The 14,667-nt window shown below is 45.7% G+C and overlaps 1 protein-coding gene across 2 annotated transcripts in view; it reads right to left on the bottom strand.

Annotated features, from left to right (window-relative positions):
* DENND5B (DENN domain containing 5B) overlaps positions 1–14,149 on the bottom strand; it is a 113,826-nt gene extending 99,677 nt beyond the window's left edge. The window contains exon 1 of one of the 2 annotated variants that reach the window (XM_021389162.1): positions 13,975–14,149. In XM_021389162.1, the coding sequence (XP_021244837.1) occupies positions 13,975–14,086 (112 nt within the window). In that variant the 5' untranslated portion in view covers positions 14,087–14,149. The remainder of the gene's footprint in view (positions 1–13,974) is intronic. The other variant, XM_021389171.1, reaches the window with a different exon arrangement.

The raw sequence follows: 14,667 nt of genomic DNA, 5'->3' as shown, positions 1-14,667 counted from the left end.
CCTTTCCTTGCTGTGGGTATTCATACAGCTTGATGCACACAGGGAAATGCCCATCGCTGGCACCATGGGCAGACACCTCCCAGCGAGGTGTTTGTCAAAGAGAAAAAATCTCTCTGAAAAACACTGTGCAGATTATGAATGATGCAGCTGCTTTCATCTTGCACATTTAGAAATGAGATGCAGCCAAAAAAAAGGCAGTGTCCTCAGGGCAACATATTGGTTAGATTTTTCACACATTCATAGGAATTGCCCCCCCATCTCCCTTTACCAGTTTTCCTGGGCATAAAACAGTCTCTCAAGGACGTGGCAACAATGACGCTGAAATTCAAAGTGCTGAGATCAAACACATGAAACCGGTGCTCATTGTGGCTCAATGACATCACTGATCTGAAGGCTCAGATTATTTAAAACAATACAACAGTCATTTTAATCACAGCCATTGCATATTGCTTGGAAAACATCTAGAAAGCCAAAGAATGCAGTGGAGATTTATTATCCTACAGTGCCAGAGTTAATGACACAGCTTTCTCCTCAGTGTCTTTCTGCTTGTGGTTTACCACCCGTTTGCACCAGAGGACCTGGAATGAAGACGTGCTGGCCCTGGATCTGAGGCTGGACACACAAGTGCCTGTGCTGTGACTGCCCTAGCAGGACACCAAGTTACTTATGTAAAGCTCCTGTTTTTCTCCTGAGGTTTTAGACTTGAAAGTTTATGTGCAGAAAAGTTACACCACTGAGCTTCAACAGAACAGAAATAACTCTCCAAGTCCTTCCTAAAGTTACAATGTGAAGATTTGTGCCATGACCGACACAACAATGTGCCTGAGCAGTCTGTCTGCTGGCAGCATTCTGAGTTTGCATTTTCTTCTATAAATATTTAACATACAAGAACTGTTCATGTTACCCACTTTGCCCGAAGTGTTTTGACAGCCATGCTCACCCCATGACAATGATGCTCTATTTAACACTGCAGCTGCAGACAGGAGGATCTGGTTTCGGTTTTATACAATATTGTGAAACCCATGACCTCACCCAAAATAAACCAGATAATACATTTTTAAGGAGTAGAATCCAAATGCATCACAAAGACAATCACCAGTAAGCCATGACAATAAAGGAAAACAAATTTAAGTCTTGACTACAGGAGGTTGCTTGAATTCAGCTAGAATCCCATTTTTATTAAACACATTAGAAAAAGGAAAAGACAAACAATTCTGCAAAAGCTAAATAGCATCCCGAAATAATTTCTCTGAAGGCCAGGATAATTGTTAAGCTTATTGTCAGATACCCATAGATTATTGTCAGTCCTCAGGGACCTCCGCACACTTTACCACGCATTTAGTGGAATTCACCAAAGAGCCAGCGCCCCGCAGAGCTCTTGTCTGGCCCTGCTGGGAGGCTTGGCCACACCATCTCCGTCATGAGAGAAGGCTCAGCACAGTCTAGCAGAGAGTAACCAGAAAGACGCAAGAAGGAGAAACTGAGTCAGCCACGTTCATCCTCTACGCACTGACACCAGCAGCTTAGGGAGGGCAAGGCAGGAGTCTGCGACCTCAGCTTGCTCTCTCAGGGCCCACATAACTACTTCCTCACCAAAAGTATGTGCTGGCCTGCTAGTGGCATTCTTGGTGACAAGACATGTTTAGGAGATGAGTAGCAGGCCCAAGCTCTGTTTCTCAAGCCAAGTCCCTGTGTCAGCGGCGGCAGCCCACAGCAGGCCCACTGGGCTTCTTCCTACACATGGGCCCCACAGTGTCCCAGTGGCATTTCTTAAATCCACACACTGTACTGGGAGGGGGGGGGGGGGGTAACTGCACAGGGGCTCACCAACACCCTCATCTATTAAAAGCCTGCTGCAAACAGGGAGCAATGCCACTTCGGTATGATCAGATTAATTGAGCAAGGGCTGCCAGCCTCCCACTGTGCTGTAGTGCAACACTGCATCCTTTCAGGCCATTTTGGTGCACAGATTCAGATGAATATGGCTATTTACTCTTAAGACAGCTCATAAACACAGCGTGATTAGCCATATATCTTGCAGTGCCTTTTCCTGGAGTTACTCACTCAAAACTTAATGCACTTAACATGGCTTTATCATTCCTTATGCATCATTAACACTTTAATACACCAGAATTCAAATACTGGTTCTCAACAATATTATCAGAAAGGTCACTGCCAAAGGAAGTTGAAGGCCACCAGAAGGGAAGTCTTTCAGTGGCAGCTCCACTCACAAGGTGAGTCTGTGCTTTCCCTTTCTCCAAAGAGAACCTGTACACCAAAAACAAACTAAAATCCTCATCTGTGTCCAGGACAAACACTAAAATACACTTTTTTTTTTAATTCTAATTACAAAACTTGAGTTCTTTTGGTGTCCTCACGCTTCTTTCAACAAAAACTGCACTCAAAGAAGATTGACTTTCCCTCCAAACACTAACCCTACACCTTAATATTAACCAAGATGCTTGTAAGCATCCAAGTCCAAAACACACCCCACCTTGGGCTCATAAGAAGAGCTCACAATGGAAGTCTTCTTGTGGCCAACTTCCTTTGGCAGGCCTTTCACAACTCCACTCACAAGGGGAAGCTCTGCTTTCTCTCCCTCTCCAAACCCTTCCCCCTATTCCAAACATGAACCGAAAATACAGTCCGTCAGGCACATCTGCTAGGGAATCATATGAAAAGTGCTCACAAGGGAAGTCTTTTAGTGGCATTGCCACTCTGGTATTGCCTTGGCTATGTGCACCCAAGCCCGTTTCAGCAGATGACAGCCAGCTGTGGTGGGACCACAGGCACTCAGCCCCACAGTGACCAGCCAGCCCAGCTGCAGGAGCACCAGGGCATTTCTTAAATCCTCTCAGCCCTGTGGGGCTCACTGATGCACTCATCTATTAAAAGCCTGCTGGAAACACGGAGCAGTGCCACTTTGGCACGATCAGATGAATCAAGCATAGACTACCAGCCTCCCACCGTACTGTAGTGCAACGCTACATCCTTTCAGGCTGTTACGGTGAACAGACTCAACTGAATATGGCCATTTACTCCTAAAACAGAACCTAAATACAAATGATTCGCCATACATCTTGTGGTGTCTTTTACTGGAGTTAGTCACTCAAAACTTAATGCAGTTAACACAGCTTTATAACTCTTTACACATCGTTAGCGCTATAATACATCACAATTCAGATACTGGTTCTTCACAATATTATCAGAAAGGTTACAACAAAGCGTAAGGAAGAGTTGGTTTGTTTTTAAACATGGGAAGGAGGCAGATTAGGAACTAAAGAAAAAAGTGCAGAACTCCCCTTCCCTGCACTTTCTGCTCCTACATATCTCACTGTGTTTAATAAGTAAATAAATCCACAACCCAGCAGACAACCATTCTTACACAGCCATTTGTTGCCAAACATAAGTTTTGCTCCCACCCCCCATTATCACATTGCAGATGCTGTAGCAGAATTGCTCCCCTAACAAATACCCTTCATTTGCAACCCAGAGGAAGTGGCATTAAACACAGCAGAATGCTTTCACAGATCCGGGTGAAGAGTGCTAGGAGCCATACACCAGGACAGAAACTTGGGTCCTCTTGCCATTAGCTCATTTGCTCACACAAGCCTGTTAGCTCCAATCTGTCCTGCTTCCCCCTTCCTACCTTGAATCATCCTACATCCCCTGGCCCAGTGGACAGTCAGGGGACAACACCTGCTGTATGCAGGTCCAGCCACACTGCTGCCATTAGCCCACCAGCGTGCCCACAGACCCAGGCTGTCCTGCCTGGTGAAGTGCTGCTGCTTTTTCAGCAGCCTTTGTGTTACTGGGAGGTTAATCAGGTTCTCTGCTCCAGCTGCAAGAACTCAACAAGAAAATTTAAAATCCACCTATCTTTTCTATTTCACTTCTGACAAAATTAAACTTTGGTGATTCTGTAGGGGGAAATATTGGTGGTAGGTGGATGGTTGGACTGGATAATCTTGGAGGTCTTGTTCAACCTTGGTGATTCTATGGTCCTATTGATTCTATGACTCTAAACTGACCTATGGGTTCAGAAGATAAGAATACCAATTACTTCGGCTTTTTTTTTTTTTTACTTAAAAAAAAGTAAATGGGTCTAGTGTGATCGCATTATCAATCACACAAGCCTCAGTTTTGGGTGTGATAATACTACAACATCATCAACACAGATGGCCTGCTGCTTAGTGTGAACTTCCCTTTTTAGCTATTCAGTACACTGCAGGCGAGTGCTAGGACAGAGTCAGAAGTCATCAACATGAAGCGCTGACAAAATATTACCTGATGACTGAAACCCAAGACAGATTTTGAATTGCAAGTAGTTTTCAGATCTTAACCATTATTAAATACAATAGATGTTGGGCGCTCCACTGCAGAGTTGCTGCGAGCAATTCATTCTCAGCTCTAGGCAAGACCCAAATCAGCACCTTTTCTCCCCAGCGCTAGCACAGACCTGCAGGCAAGGAGCACGAATGAATCCCAGCCACAAGACATCATGTTTGCTCATTCTCATTCCTGCTGAAGGCCCAAGAGGTGAACTAACTGCCCTGAGCCCCCGGGTCAGAGCCAGGGCAGGCGCTGCGGGGACCTCCGCTCTTTCTCACCTGCTGGCTGGGACAAAGCACGGCCAAGGGGTCAGCACTCATTAAGGCACGGCTTTCATGGGAAGTTCAGCCTGCATTAAACTAGAGGGGTTTTGTTGTCTCTCTCATTTTTTTTTTCTTTTTTTTTCTTCTATTTTTTTTTTTTTAAATCAGTGCATTAGACTGAGCTCTTTCATTCCCCTCCCAACTCACTACCCTGCAGGCGGCTCCAAGAAGAAAGAGAACAAAGACATAGGCACAGAAACTATAGAAGTTATTAACCAGAACAGCTAACGTTAAAGTTAACATCTCCCAGCACCATTCCCCTTTCTCTGAGTATGACATAAGACAATAGCTACAGCTACCTCACCCTGTGCAGATGTTCATATTCATACAAGAAAAAATGCTTGCTTAATAGCATTCTTTAGTTCCTAGTCATTCCTCAATTTAAGATAGAAACATTAGACCACATATCCCTGCTTGAATTAAGGGAGTCAAACAACATCTGTTATCACACTTGCTAAAGCCAGAAAGAGCCAACATATTTGCAAATGCTAGTAAGACAAGCCTATCCTGAGTAGCATCATCTTGGGAAAAGGCTAAACATGTGATCCATCTGCGCTGACGAGCTGCTATGCTGATTTCCAGAGATAAATATTCTCCCTTTTGTAGATTCATAACGGAAGTCATTAAAGACAAAGGTTGACAACCTGCAAAGGAGTGCATTAAAGACACCTTAGTACCATTCTTCCGAACCTTGACATCGCTGAAGTGCTTACAAGGCAAAACATGCAAGAGAATGCACCACTCAAAGCTCTGTGTCAGGGCATACATCCACAATCAGTAGTTTTACAAAGCACCTGACAGTTTTTAAGCATTGCAAGTCATGACCTGGCATCTCATCTCCATGTATTACACAAAGGTGGCTTTCTTTCTGTTTTAAAGAAGAAAAAAATAGTAAGATTCTGCCCCCAAATACTTGGTGCAGTATATTTACACATCATAATACTGGAAGAATAAATAAAAAGAATACAACATCCATGAGACAAAAGGTCCCATCCTAGAAACTGTAATGCCACCCTTTATCTCTCCTGTTCCAGCCAGCATCACAGCTGTGACAAAGTCTGTGTTTACAGAGCTATTGTTTTGTTTTCCAGCATAAAATTATTCTGAATTTTAAATTAACGTCAAAGTATTGCTCAGCATAAAGCAAACAAGAATACCAAGTGGGAATACTGATGAAAAAACAGTACTGCGTGAATAACCAACTGATCAGCAAATCCTCCCCTCCCTCAATGAAAAGCCAAATATTTACTCAGTTATATATTGCATTCTTCACTCAAATACTTCATAGTTTGAATTTAAAAATAAATAGAGCTCTCTCTTGTCTCTTTCTGGATCATCTCCTGGGAATGCAGAAGGTGCAGCAGAAGGTATTCCCACATCACACTGGATGCATCTCAGCTGGTCACACTGAAGCTGGGGTATCAGCTTCCAAGCAGCCTCCCCAGCAGTGAGAATCTGCATTCTGGATCCCATCTCCCAGCAGTATAAGCAATACACATGTGGACCATGGCAGCATCCTCCTGAGCCAGCAGGCTCCAGCCATACCAGAACATCAATCAGTCAAAAGCAGGCTGCTTGGCCCATCAGATCAATGTTTTACTAGAAAATCAACAGTTGGGTGCACGCTTGGTTTCATCATTTCATCACAAACAGCTGTGTCCTCTTGGTTTTCAGTCACAAGACACCAGAAGCACATTTTACACCTGGGCAGCCCAACGTAAAAAGCATTCAGTCACACTCACTTTTTCCTTGCATCTATAGTTACTGCTAACACCGGCAACATTGCATCACATGCCACTGCACGCCAATCGCTTTGTGCATGAAAATAGCTATGCATGCAAATGAGCATATGTATACAGAAGCTAAAGAAAAAAATGCAAATTTATACAGATAATTTCAACCATCCATGAAAAGCAGCAGCCACTACACACCCACGGCAATTGAGTTTTTTTTTTCCATTTCTTTTTTTTTTTTTAACCCATCATTGTTTACACAGATTGGTATTTCAGCTTAAGCCCCCCCACCCTTCCACATGTTAGCCTTTAACATGACAAGAGAACACCGAAGAGGAGGTAGAAGGGAGGATTCTACCCTTCATGTTGTGCAACCTATCACTCACACAGCTTCAAAGCTGAATTTGACTCCATTGGATACACAATTTGTTTAAAAAGCAGCAACAACAAAATCAATACCAGCTCCCAGAATTATTGCAATTTCAGGAATAATATGGCTGTAAAGCAAAGCTAAGTTCATGCTCTAAGAAGGGAGAAAAGCTTGCTTTCCAAGAGCAGCATCGCCCCGAACACAAAACAAGAACTGGTGGCATTTTTGTACAGAATGTTTAAGTTTGTTCTCCACTCAGAGGAAGTGTTCTATGCAGATCCACTAAAACCAGCTGCACTTCCCCCTAGGATTGTACTCTGCCAAGAGTTAATTTTTTCACTGTCACTCAAAGCAGGTCATTGGGATCTAGCAAAGCCCTTCAGCCTGCTCTACAAAGTATACATTTTAGCAATGGAATACTCTTTCCATTTCACTCTTTGAGCATCTGTTTTTATGTCTTCAAGTTATTGTTGATGGATTTGGTTGATGTGCGGACAAATGAGGAAGAAGCAGGACTCCACACCTTGAAGGTGCATGGCTTCACATTCCCAGTCAGGCACTTTCTTTTTGCCTAGCACACCCCAATCAGAAAGCTCTCCATTTAGATACGGTGATCAGACCACTCAGTGAAACTTGTTTGACTCCAGCCAAGGAGCACAGACTACGTCATTTATATTTTCCATGCTGATAATGCAACAGAGGCTTCTTCAGGTATCCCAATATCTGACACCTCAGCAGTCTGACACATATTAGTCATCTCCTAAGTATCTCTTACTGCGATGACCCATCACCATTTCTTCCCTAATTAGTTCTGAGATTATCTATATGGCTCATGTGACTATGAAGGCCTACTGTTTCCTGACACAATTTGTTTTTCCTCAATGTAATACTTCCTACCAGAAGCAGAGGCAGATAAGGAAAATAAAAACTGAATTTTATTGACATCCACAAGCTTCATGTATTTTGTCCATTACAGTTCTCAGCAGGCCAGAGAGCTGCAACATCCTCACATCGCTGCCTCACACTGCCACATTTCCCCAGGCCGTTCAGGAGGTGTTTCAGTGGCAAGCTCCATGCTTGGCCTCAAGGCCTCAGGCACAGCACCAGGGTGCTGGCATGGCTCCTGCAGCAATGGCATGTCACTGGTGAGGATAGAGAGGCTTCTTGGGCAAGTAGCTGAGCACAGAAATCAACGCTGCATTCTCACACCGCCCTTAGTGGTACTGATGTATGTCATGTCTCTACTCCAGCAAGCCTCAAAAACACCATCTTCCCTCACATCTCTACCAACACCCAGCTGCAGTGTGGCTGGACAGGGCCCCGTTACACCCAGCAGGGTGCTGGAACCTTCTCCTGGTCTCTGCCCAGTTGGCACCCCTTGGGGCTGCCAGGACACAGCTGGGGTGACCCCACACAGGACATGGCACATCACATGGCACAGCACAGCAGGAACGTGGCTGGGAGTCAGGCCATCAGCAGTGCCTGCAAGCACTTAGGTTGTACTGCTGTTAACACTATGGGAAGGGAAAAGTCTGCATACCACAATATTAAACAGGCCTGCTACTAGAATTTTCACCAAAAACAAAACAACAGAAAATGCCACTCCCACAGACAGTGGTATGCCTTCTACTGTGCTATTATAGCAGCCTTTGGTAGTAAAAAAGCCTTCTGAGGGTATGAGAGGGTTTAGTCTAAGGGGAAATATCAGCTTACTGAGCAAGAGAAAAAACACAGTTCTCTTTGGTTTAGCATTAACAAGTCAGGGCTACCAATACAAGAACAGATTTTCCAATCCAACCAATTGGTTGGTTCCTTACTTTCAGAGGAATACAATATAAAAACTCAAAGGAAAGCAAACGCATAACAGAAGCATTACACTAGGGGAGGGAAGCATTCAAATCTCTCTGGCATATATGAAGGGTAGAGAATGAAACCCATATTACTAAAGCATATTAACACATCACAGCCGTTAGCAATTCCACAGATGGTCTGTTATCCAAGAGAGTCACTCCTTGGAGAAGGTTACCATAGCTGGCTATAATGCTTGTCAATAATATTGACAACTCTTTATAAGGAGCTCTGTTTCCTTCAGCTGCAGAATTTCTCATATAGAAGCTAAGTTTTCAGTGAATAATTTAGAAATCTTTAAAAAAAACAATGTGTTGTCTTACAATGGAATTTTGTTTTTCCCCAGCTAGCTAAAAACCTCATGTTTAAGAACATGCTGTTATGGCCATTGTCCATGCCACCACCTCTGAAGAAGTAGAAGAGAGCAAAACCACTGCTTTCACTTCAGAATTGAGCCAAGACTGCATGGCAGCAGGGATTATCTCCATGCTCTTTAACTAAAAATAAATAACAGTTTACTTAAACAGACCAAAGTCAAAAGCTTTAGTTTTATATTATAAAATCTTAACCCAACTTAGATTTCTATCAAAAGGGTTTCCTACATTAATATAGCCTGTGTTTCCATCTTATTATAGCAAGTTAGCAAAAAAAGTCAGTTTGATTTGCCAGCTACTCCATTCTATCCCTCCTCCATGAAACTTGCTTATTCTAGCAACAAACCCAGAAGATTTAGTGCTCCATTTGAGCATCATGTCTTAATGAAAGGAGAGAATGTTAGTCCCGCCCCTTCACAAGCCCTTTAATAATCAGAAATCCTAAGCAGTCTACAGCCTTTCAGTATCTGAAGGGGGGCTGTAAGAAAGAAGAGGACAGACTCTTTAGCAGGGTCTGTTGTGATAGGACAAGGGGAGGTGGTTTCAAGCTAAAAGAGGGGAGATTTAGACTGGATATAAGGAAGAAGCTTTTCACAATCAGGATGGTGAGGCACTGGAGCAGGCTTTCCAGAAAGCTGGTGGATGCCCTGTCCCTGGAGACACTCAAGATAAGGATGGACAGGGCTCTGAGCAACCTGATCTACCTGTGGGTGTCTCTGTTCACTGAGTGGGGTTGGACCACATGGCCTTTACGGGTCCCTTCCATCTGAAACAATTCTACGATCCTACTACAAGTGCTTCTGAGGTGCACATTCGATCTGTTAAATTGTACATGAGCCATCTTCTCCTCTGCTGGTACCAGTCTCACCCACATCCAGGTTGCTTAACCTAAACACTTTCCCCATGCATGCTTTGTGGTGCTCTAGACTACCCTTTAAAAATGAAAAGCAAAGCTCTCATAGCATGTATTTCATTTGTCACAACTGAGTAAGTCACAAACAGGAACTGCAACTGTTTAGAAATTCCTTGGTCAAGGGAAATTCATTAATATATTTCCAGTAACCTAGGAAAAAAACCCAACCCTTTATTTTGAAAAGGGTCATGCACACATGACGTTGCATCAGCGTAGTAATGCCACCACATTTTTCTTGTTAAAGTCTGGCCCTCCAGCGTGACCGGTGCAGAGGAAGTCAGATGGAGAGTCAGGCGTGCTGCAGCCAGGCTGTGCAACGCAAGAGCATGCAGGTGCCAAGCACACAAGAAAATAAAAGGCTTTCGGCTTTCTAAAAATAAGAGCCTGTAGACAAGAAGCACAGTTAGCCAGACTGCAACACACACACACAGTTTGTTTTTCAGCATTATTAACTCAGATAGTGTTTCATTGTTGAAGGAAATTAATTCTCAATGTCTGACTATTTATAGCAAGAGGTAGAAGCAGTGATTAGTTTCCCCAAGATACTTGACATGCCCAGTTAGCATGACTATAAGCTCTCCCAGCAGTTGCTGGGCTGGGCACAGTGAGGAAATAAATAGCTGATCTTAGAAGTGGTGAAGCTCTCTACAGCTTTACAGTATAAATTGAATCAGGACTATAAGATACTGATTCTTCACACACTCATCAAAAACAGACAATGCAAAATATTCTGCTGGACAAGATACAATAACTGGAAATTGTATCCCAATTGTAAGCACAGTATTGAGGTAATATTTGAAGGCTTATGCACAGGAAAAGCTATAATATTTTATTTTACATAGCAAGAGGATTACTGCGACTCCAGCAATATTCATGTTCTTCAGCACAGAGGGCATCATCTCACAGAGCCCTTCAGGCCCCACTCCTCACGCTGCACCCCCTCTCCCTCCAAACCACTCCACTGACAGTGACCTGTGCAGAGCTCAGACCCATTCTTCCATTTGGCAACAGAATTCCCACACATAGTTCTCTCTGACTTTCCTCCAGAACACCAAGTTTCTTCCCTCGCTAAAAGGCATTGCATTCTCTTTGACTGACTCGCATGTATTCTGGATTTTTTATAAATTGGAGAATTTAGAATTTATACACAACTCTTCTACAAAGTTTAATACGTCATCAAAGCAAAATGTAATGGCAGCTACAGCCATGAAAATCCTTGTGCCTAGCACACGCACTTGAAGTTCACACAGTATGAAAAATCATGTAATAGAAACAGTTCAATGAACTATTAGGTATTTTTCTTTAAGGCAACGTTAAGTATTTACTATAATGTGTTCATCTGAGCACATGCATTTGCAGGGCTGCTGGTCTCGAGATGACTTTACCTGAAAGAAGTGGGCATGAAGATGAAAGCACACTGAAATACATTTTCTATCAGCCCTGAACATGAGAGAAAAGCATTCTTCATCCTTTTTGAGTGCAGTTCAGCAGCACAGAGAAACCAATATTGAAAATGTCATGCTTTTCAAGATATTTCATGTCAAATATACTGACCATTATCATCCACATGCTGCTTTGCTGCGTGCCTGGATACACTACCAAGTTCAGCAATAGGTAAACAGCTTTCAATATTTTGGAGGAGTTGGACTAGATGACATTTAGGGATCCCTTCCAACTCAGAAGATTCTGTGATTCTATGAAAATGAACTTAGATAACAAAACGAATTCCCTTGAAGCCAGCTGTGGAGCAGCTTCCCAGCCAGCCCCAGCCCAGCCCTCTGGAAGCTGAAAACCCCATGAGGATCTGTAACTTCTGCTCCTCTGCTCACAGGAGAGGCCTTGGGCCTGCAGCTCACCTCCTGCCCCACTCCTCCACCCAGCACTTGGGCCTGCTGCAGCTCGACGTGTTTGAGCTTTGTGTGCTGGAGCTGCTGAGGGACTCAAGTGTTTGGAGATAAGCAGGTTCTTAATTACTTTTTTTGCTAAATTAGGGATGATCTGCACGGCAGCTTAAGTGACAGCGCTTCTCAGGGAAGGCACAACTTACCTCAGCAGCTTCCTTAAGCACAAGGCCGGCGGCATGGAAAGCCATCACAGCTACAATTCAATACCGAAATAATAGGATCATTTCTTTCCAGAAAACACTGTAAAAGCATTTTTTTTTTTAGAAAGAAATAGCCTCATTTGTGGGTGTCCTCTTGCAGAACGGTCCATCTGCTCCCTTGAGCATCTTTCTCTCTGCATATTCCAGTTAAGAATTGAATCCTTGTAGCCCCATTTTTGGAACTGTAACAGAGTTTTAGATGAGATCTCCCTTGTGCCTGCCTATGGTGACATTAGCTCTCCCCAGTCTTTAGCAGAAACATTTTCTCAGCTACATCTAAAGCCAGAGTTAATTTTTGCAGGGCTGCATTACATGCGTGGCTTACAGCACTGCCTGTTCCTCTCCAGCACTTCCAACTGCTCAGCTCCCAGCTGATAGCAGAAAGCTCTCGTCACGAGTCCCTAAAAATACACCATGGCTAATAGCAGTCCCATCATAGCTCTGTTACTCCAGTTCTTCCTTCGCTATGTCCCAACCCTCCTAGGTGTTGACAATGCCACTCTGTCATCACCAAAAATTTCTGAATGCTCCTATTATCCAATTAGCTTTAATATCCAATTGGTCTCACTGGAAGAGTTGGACTAAATCTCCTAAATTGCCACAGAAGAGACAGAGCCATGGTACTGTGCGAACCCGCAGTGCTCACCTGCCCTTGTGCAGCACTCCCCAAGAGCACACCTGTGCATCTTGCTGGGAAACTGAGCAGAAAGCAGCAAAAGGCACATTGTGAAGTCCAGGTAGTCACTGGGGGAGGCACGCACTGCTAGCCAACACTGCCTTAAAGATGAGCTCTTTTCAGAAAGCAGAATTTGAGGCAACTCAGAGCATGAGTTGCCCATGCCCCAGTGGGTTGCATTATGCAAATCAAACCCTGTGTGCTATCAGCTGGGCGAAGGCTCACAAGCCAGGAGATTGCTATTAAAAGCAATAAAACCAAAACACACGACTGTGGTCACTAGCACGTGTTAGAAAACAAACAGCTGGCAGAGTGCTTAGCTAACGCTTCAGCCCTGAGACCCCAGGGCTGCCTCGAGCTTGCGCTTAGTGCAAAGACAATGGGAAAAGATACAGACACCTAAGCCAAGGGAAGGCTCTGTGGCACCTCAGGTGCTCATATCTGCCCTTCTACAGCCAGCGTAAATGTGAACTTCAACCAGGGTGCATGGGTCAGCAGTGCAGATCACACAGCCTCCCTCTTACACAACGCAAGGCCACGTCCTTCCTGCTGCGGCAGGAGAGATCTCACAGGCCCCACTGCCCGCACCTGTCCCATGCAGGTCCCTCACCTGCAGTGGGAGTGCGTATGGACAGCAGGACCTATGGACCTCAGTGCTTTCAGGCTCCTAACTCAGAGAGTAAACATTCTGCTTCCATGCAATTACACCCCATCACAAAGCTTACAGTCAGCCCTGTTTTACACATTAAAAAAAAAAAAATGACTTAAACATTTCATTTTAGATGAGCACAGTGACATTTACGAGAGAGTACAGTCTTCTCCCAACATACTCAAATCCAAGCATAAGCCCTCCAACAATAAATATTTTAGAAAACGCGTGAGCATCTCTATGATCCTACAGTAATAATCTCATTCTTGGATCTGAAACATTTTTTGGGGGTGGAGAGCGAAGGATGCGGGAAGACTATTTCTGAACAGACAGAAGACGTGAAAGAAAGCAACGCAACTAGCGATGCGATTGCATTTATTCCGTTCTTCCCACATCCCTCCCCCCGGTTTGCAGCACACAACAGGGAAGAACACGCATTCTCCCGGCGCCGAGCTCGGCCGCGGGGCTCTGCAGGGTTCCGCAGCAGCTCAGCAGCGGGGCCGGAGCTGCCACCCGGGCCGACTCCGCCGCTCGGCCGGACCGGAGCTCGCCCCCCGCCCGCGTTCCCCGGAGGCCCGGCGCCCCCTCCCCGGGGGGAGCGGACATTTTGCGGCAGCCGCTCCCCGGCCCCGCGCCGCGCCCGGCCGCTCACCTGCGAGCTCGTCGGGCTCCAGCCCGCTCTCCGCGTCGATGCCGCAGAGCACGAAGTAGTGGGCGAAGCGGCACGGGGCCGCGCCGGGCCCGGGGGCGCCGCTCCCGCTCATCCCGGCGGCGGCGGCTCCGTCACCCTGCGGCAGCGCGGCGGGTTCAAGGCGCGCCGCCCTCCATCCCCGGCGGCGGGCACCGGGCGCTGGCGGCGGGCGCTGGGCGGCTCCGGCGGGCACCGAGCGGTGGCTCCGGCCCCGCTGTCAGCTGAGAGGGGCGGGCAGCGGGCGGCGCTGCACTACCGGTCCGCCCCCGCGGGGCTTTTAAACGCTGCGCGGTCGCGGCACCGCCCCGCCGGGACCCTCGGCGTACTGGGTGATGGGGGGCGGCGGCTTCCAGACAAAAAGCAGCGGGCGGGAAGCAGCGCTCCGGCTGTCCGTAGCGTCTTCTTGTGGGAATGGAGGTGAGGGCGGTGGGTTTTTGTTGGACTGAAGGTCCGAAGGGCAGGAGCGAGCTGCGGAGGGCGGGTGATGGATGTGCATGGGGCAGAGGTCTCTGCTCATGTACCATTAACGGTTTTAATCATATCACGGTTGTCACGCAGAGAACTGTCTCCTTGCTACATACACTAGGCAAAATCTAAAGCATTTCTTCATGCCTGGGTTGCCTAAGATTTAATAGCCATTGCACCGTGTCCAGG

Source organism: Numida meleagris, chromosome 1 (assembly GCF_002078875.1).
Source record: "Numida meleagris isolate 19003 breed g44 Domestic line chromosome 1, NumMel1.0, whole genome shotgun sequence".
NCBI classification, from domain to species: Eukaryota; Metazoa; Chordata; class Aves; order Galliformes; family Numididae; genus Numida; species Numida meleagris.
The sequence above is the reverse complement of the archived record's forward strand: the minus strand, read 5'-3'. Positions and strand labels throughout refer to the sequence as shown.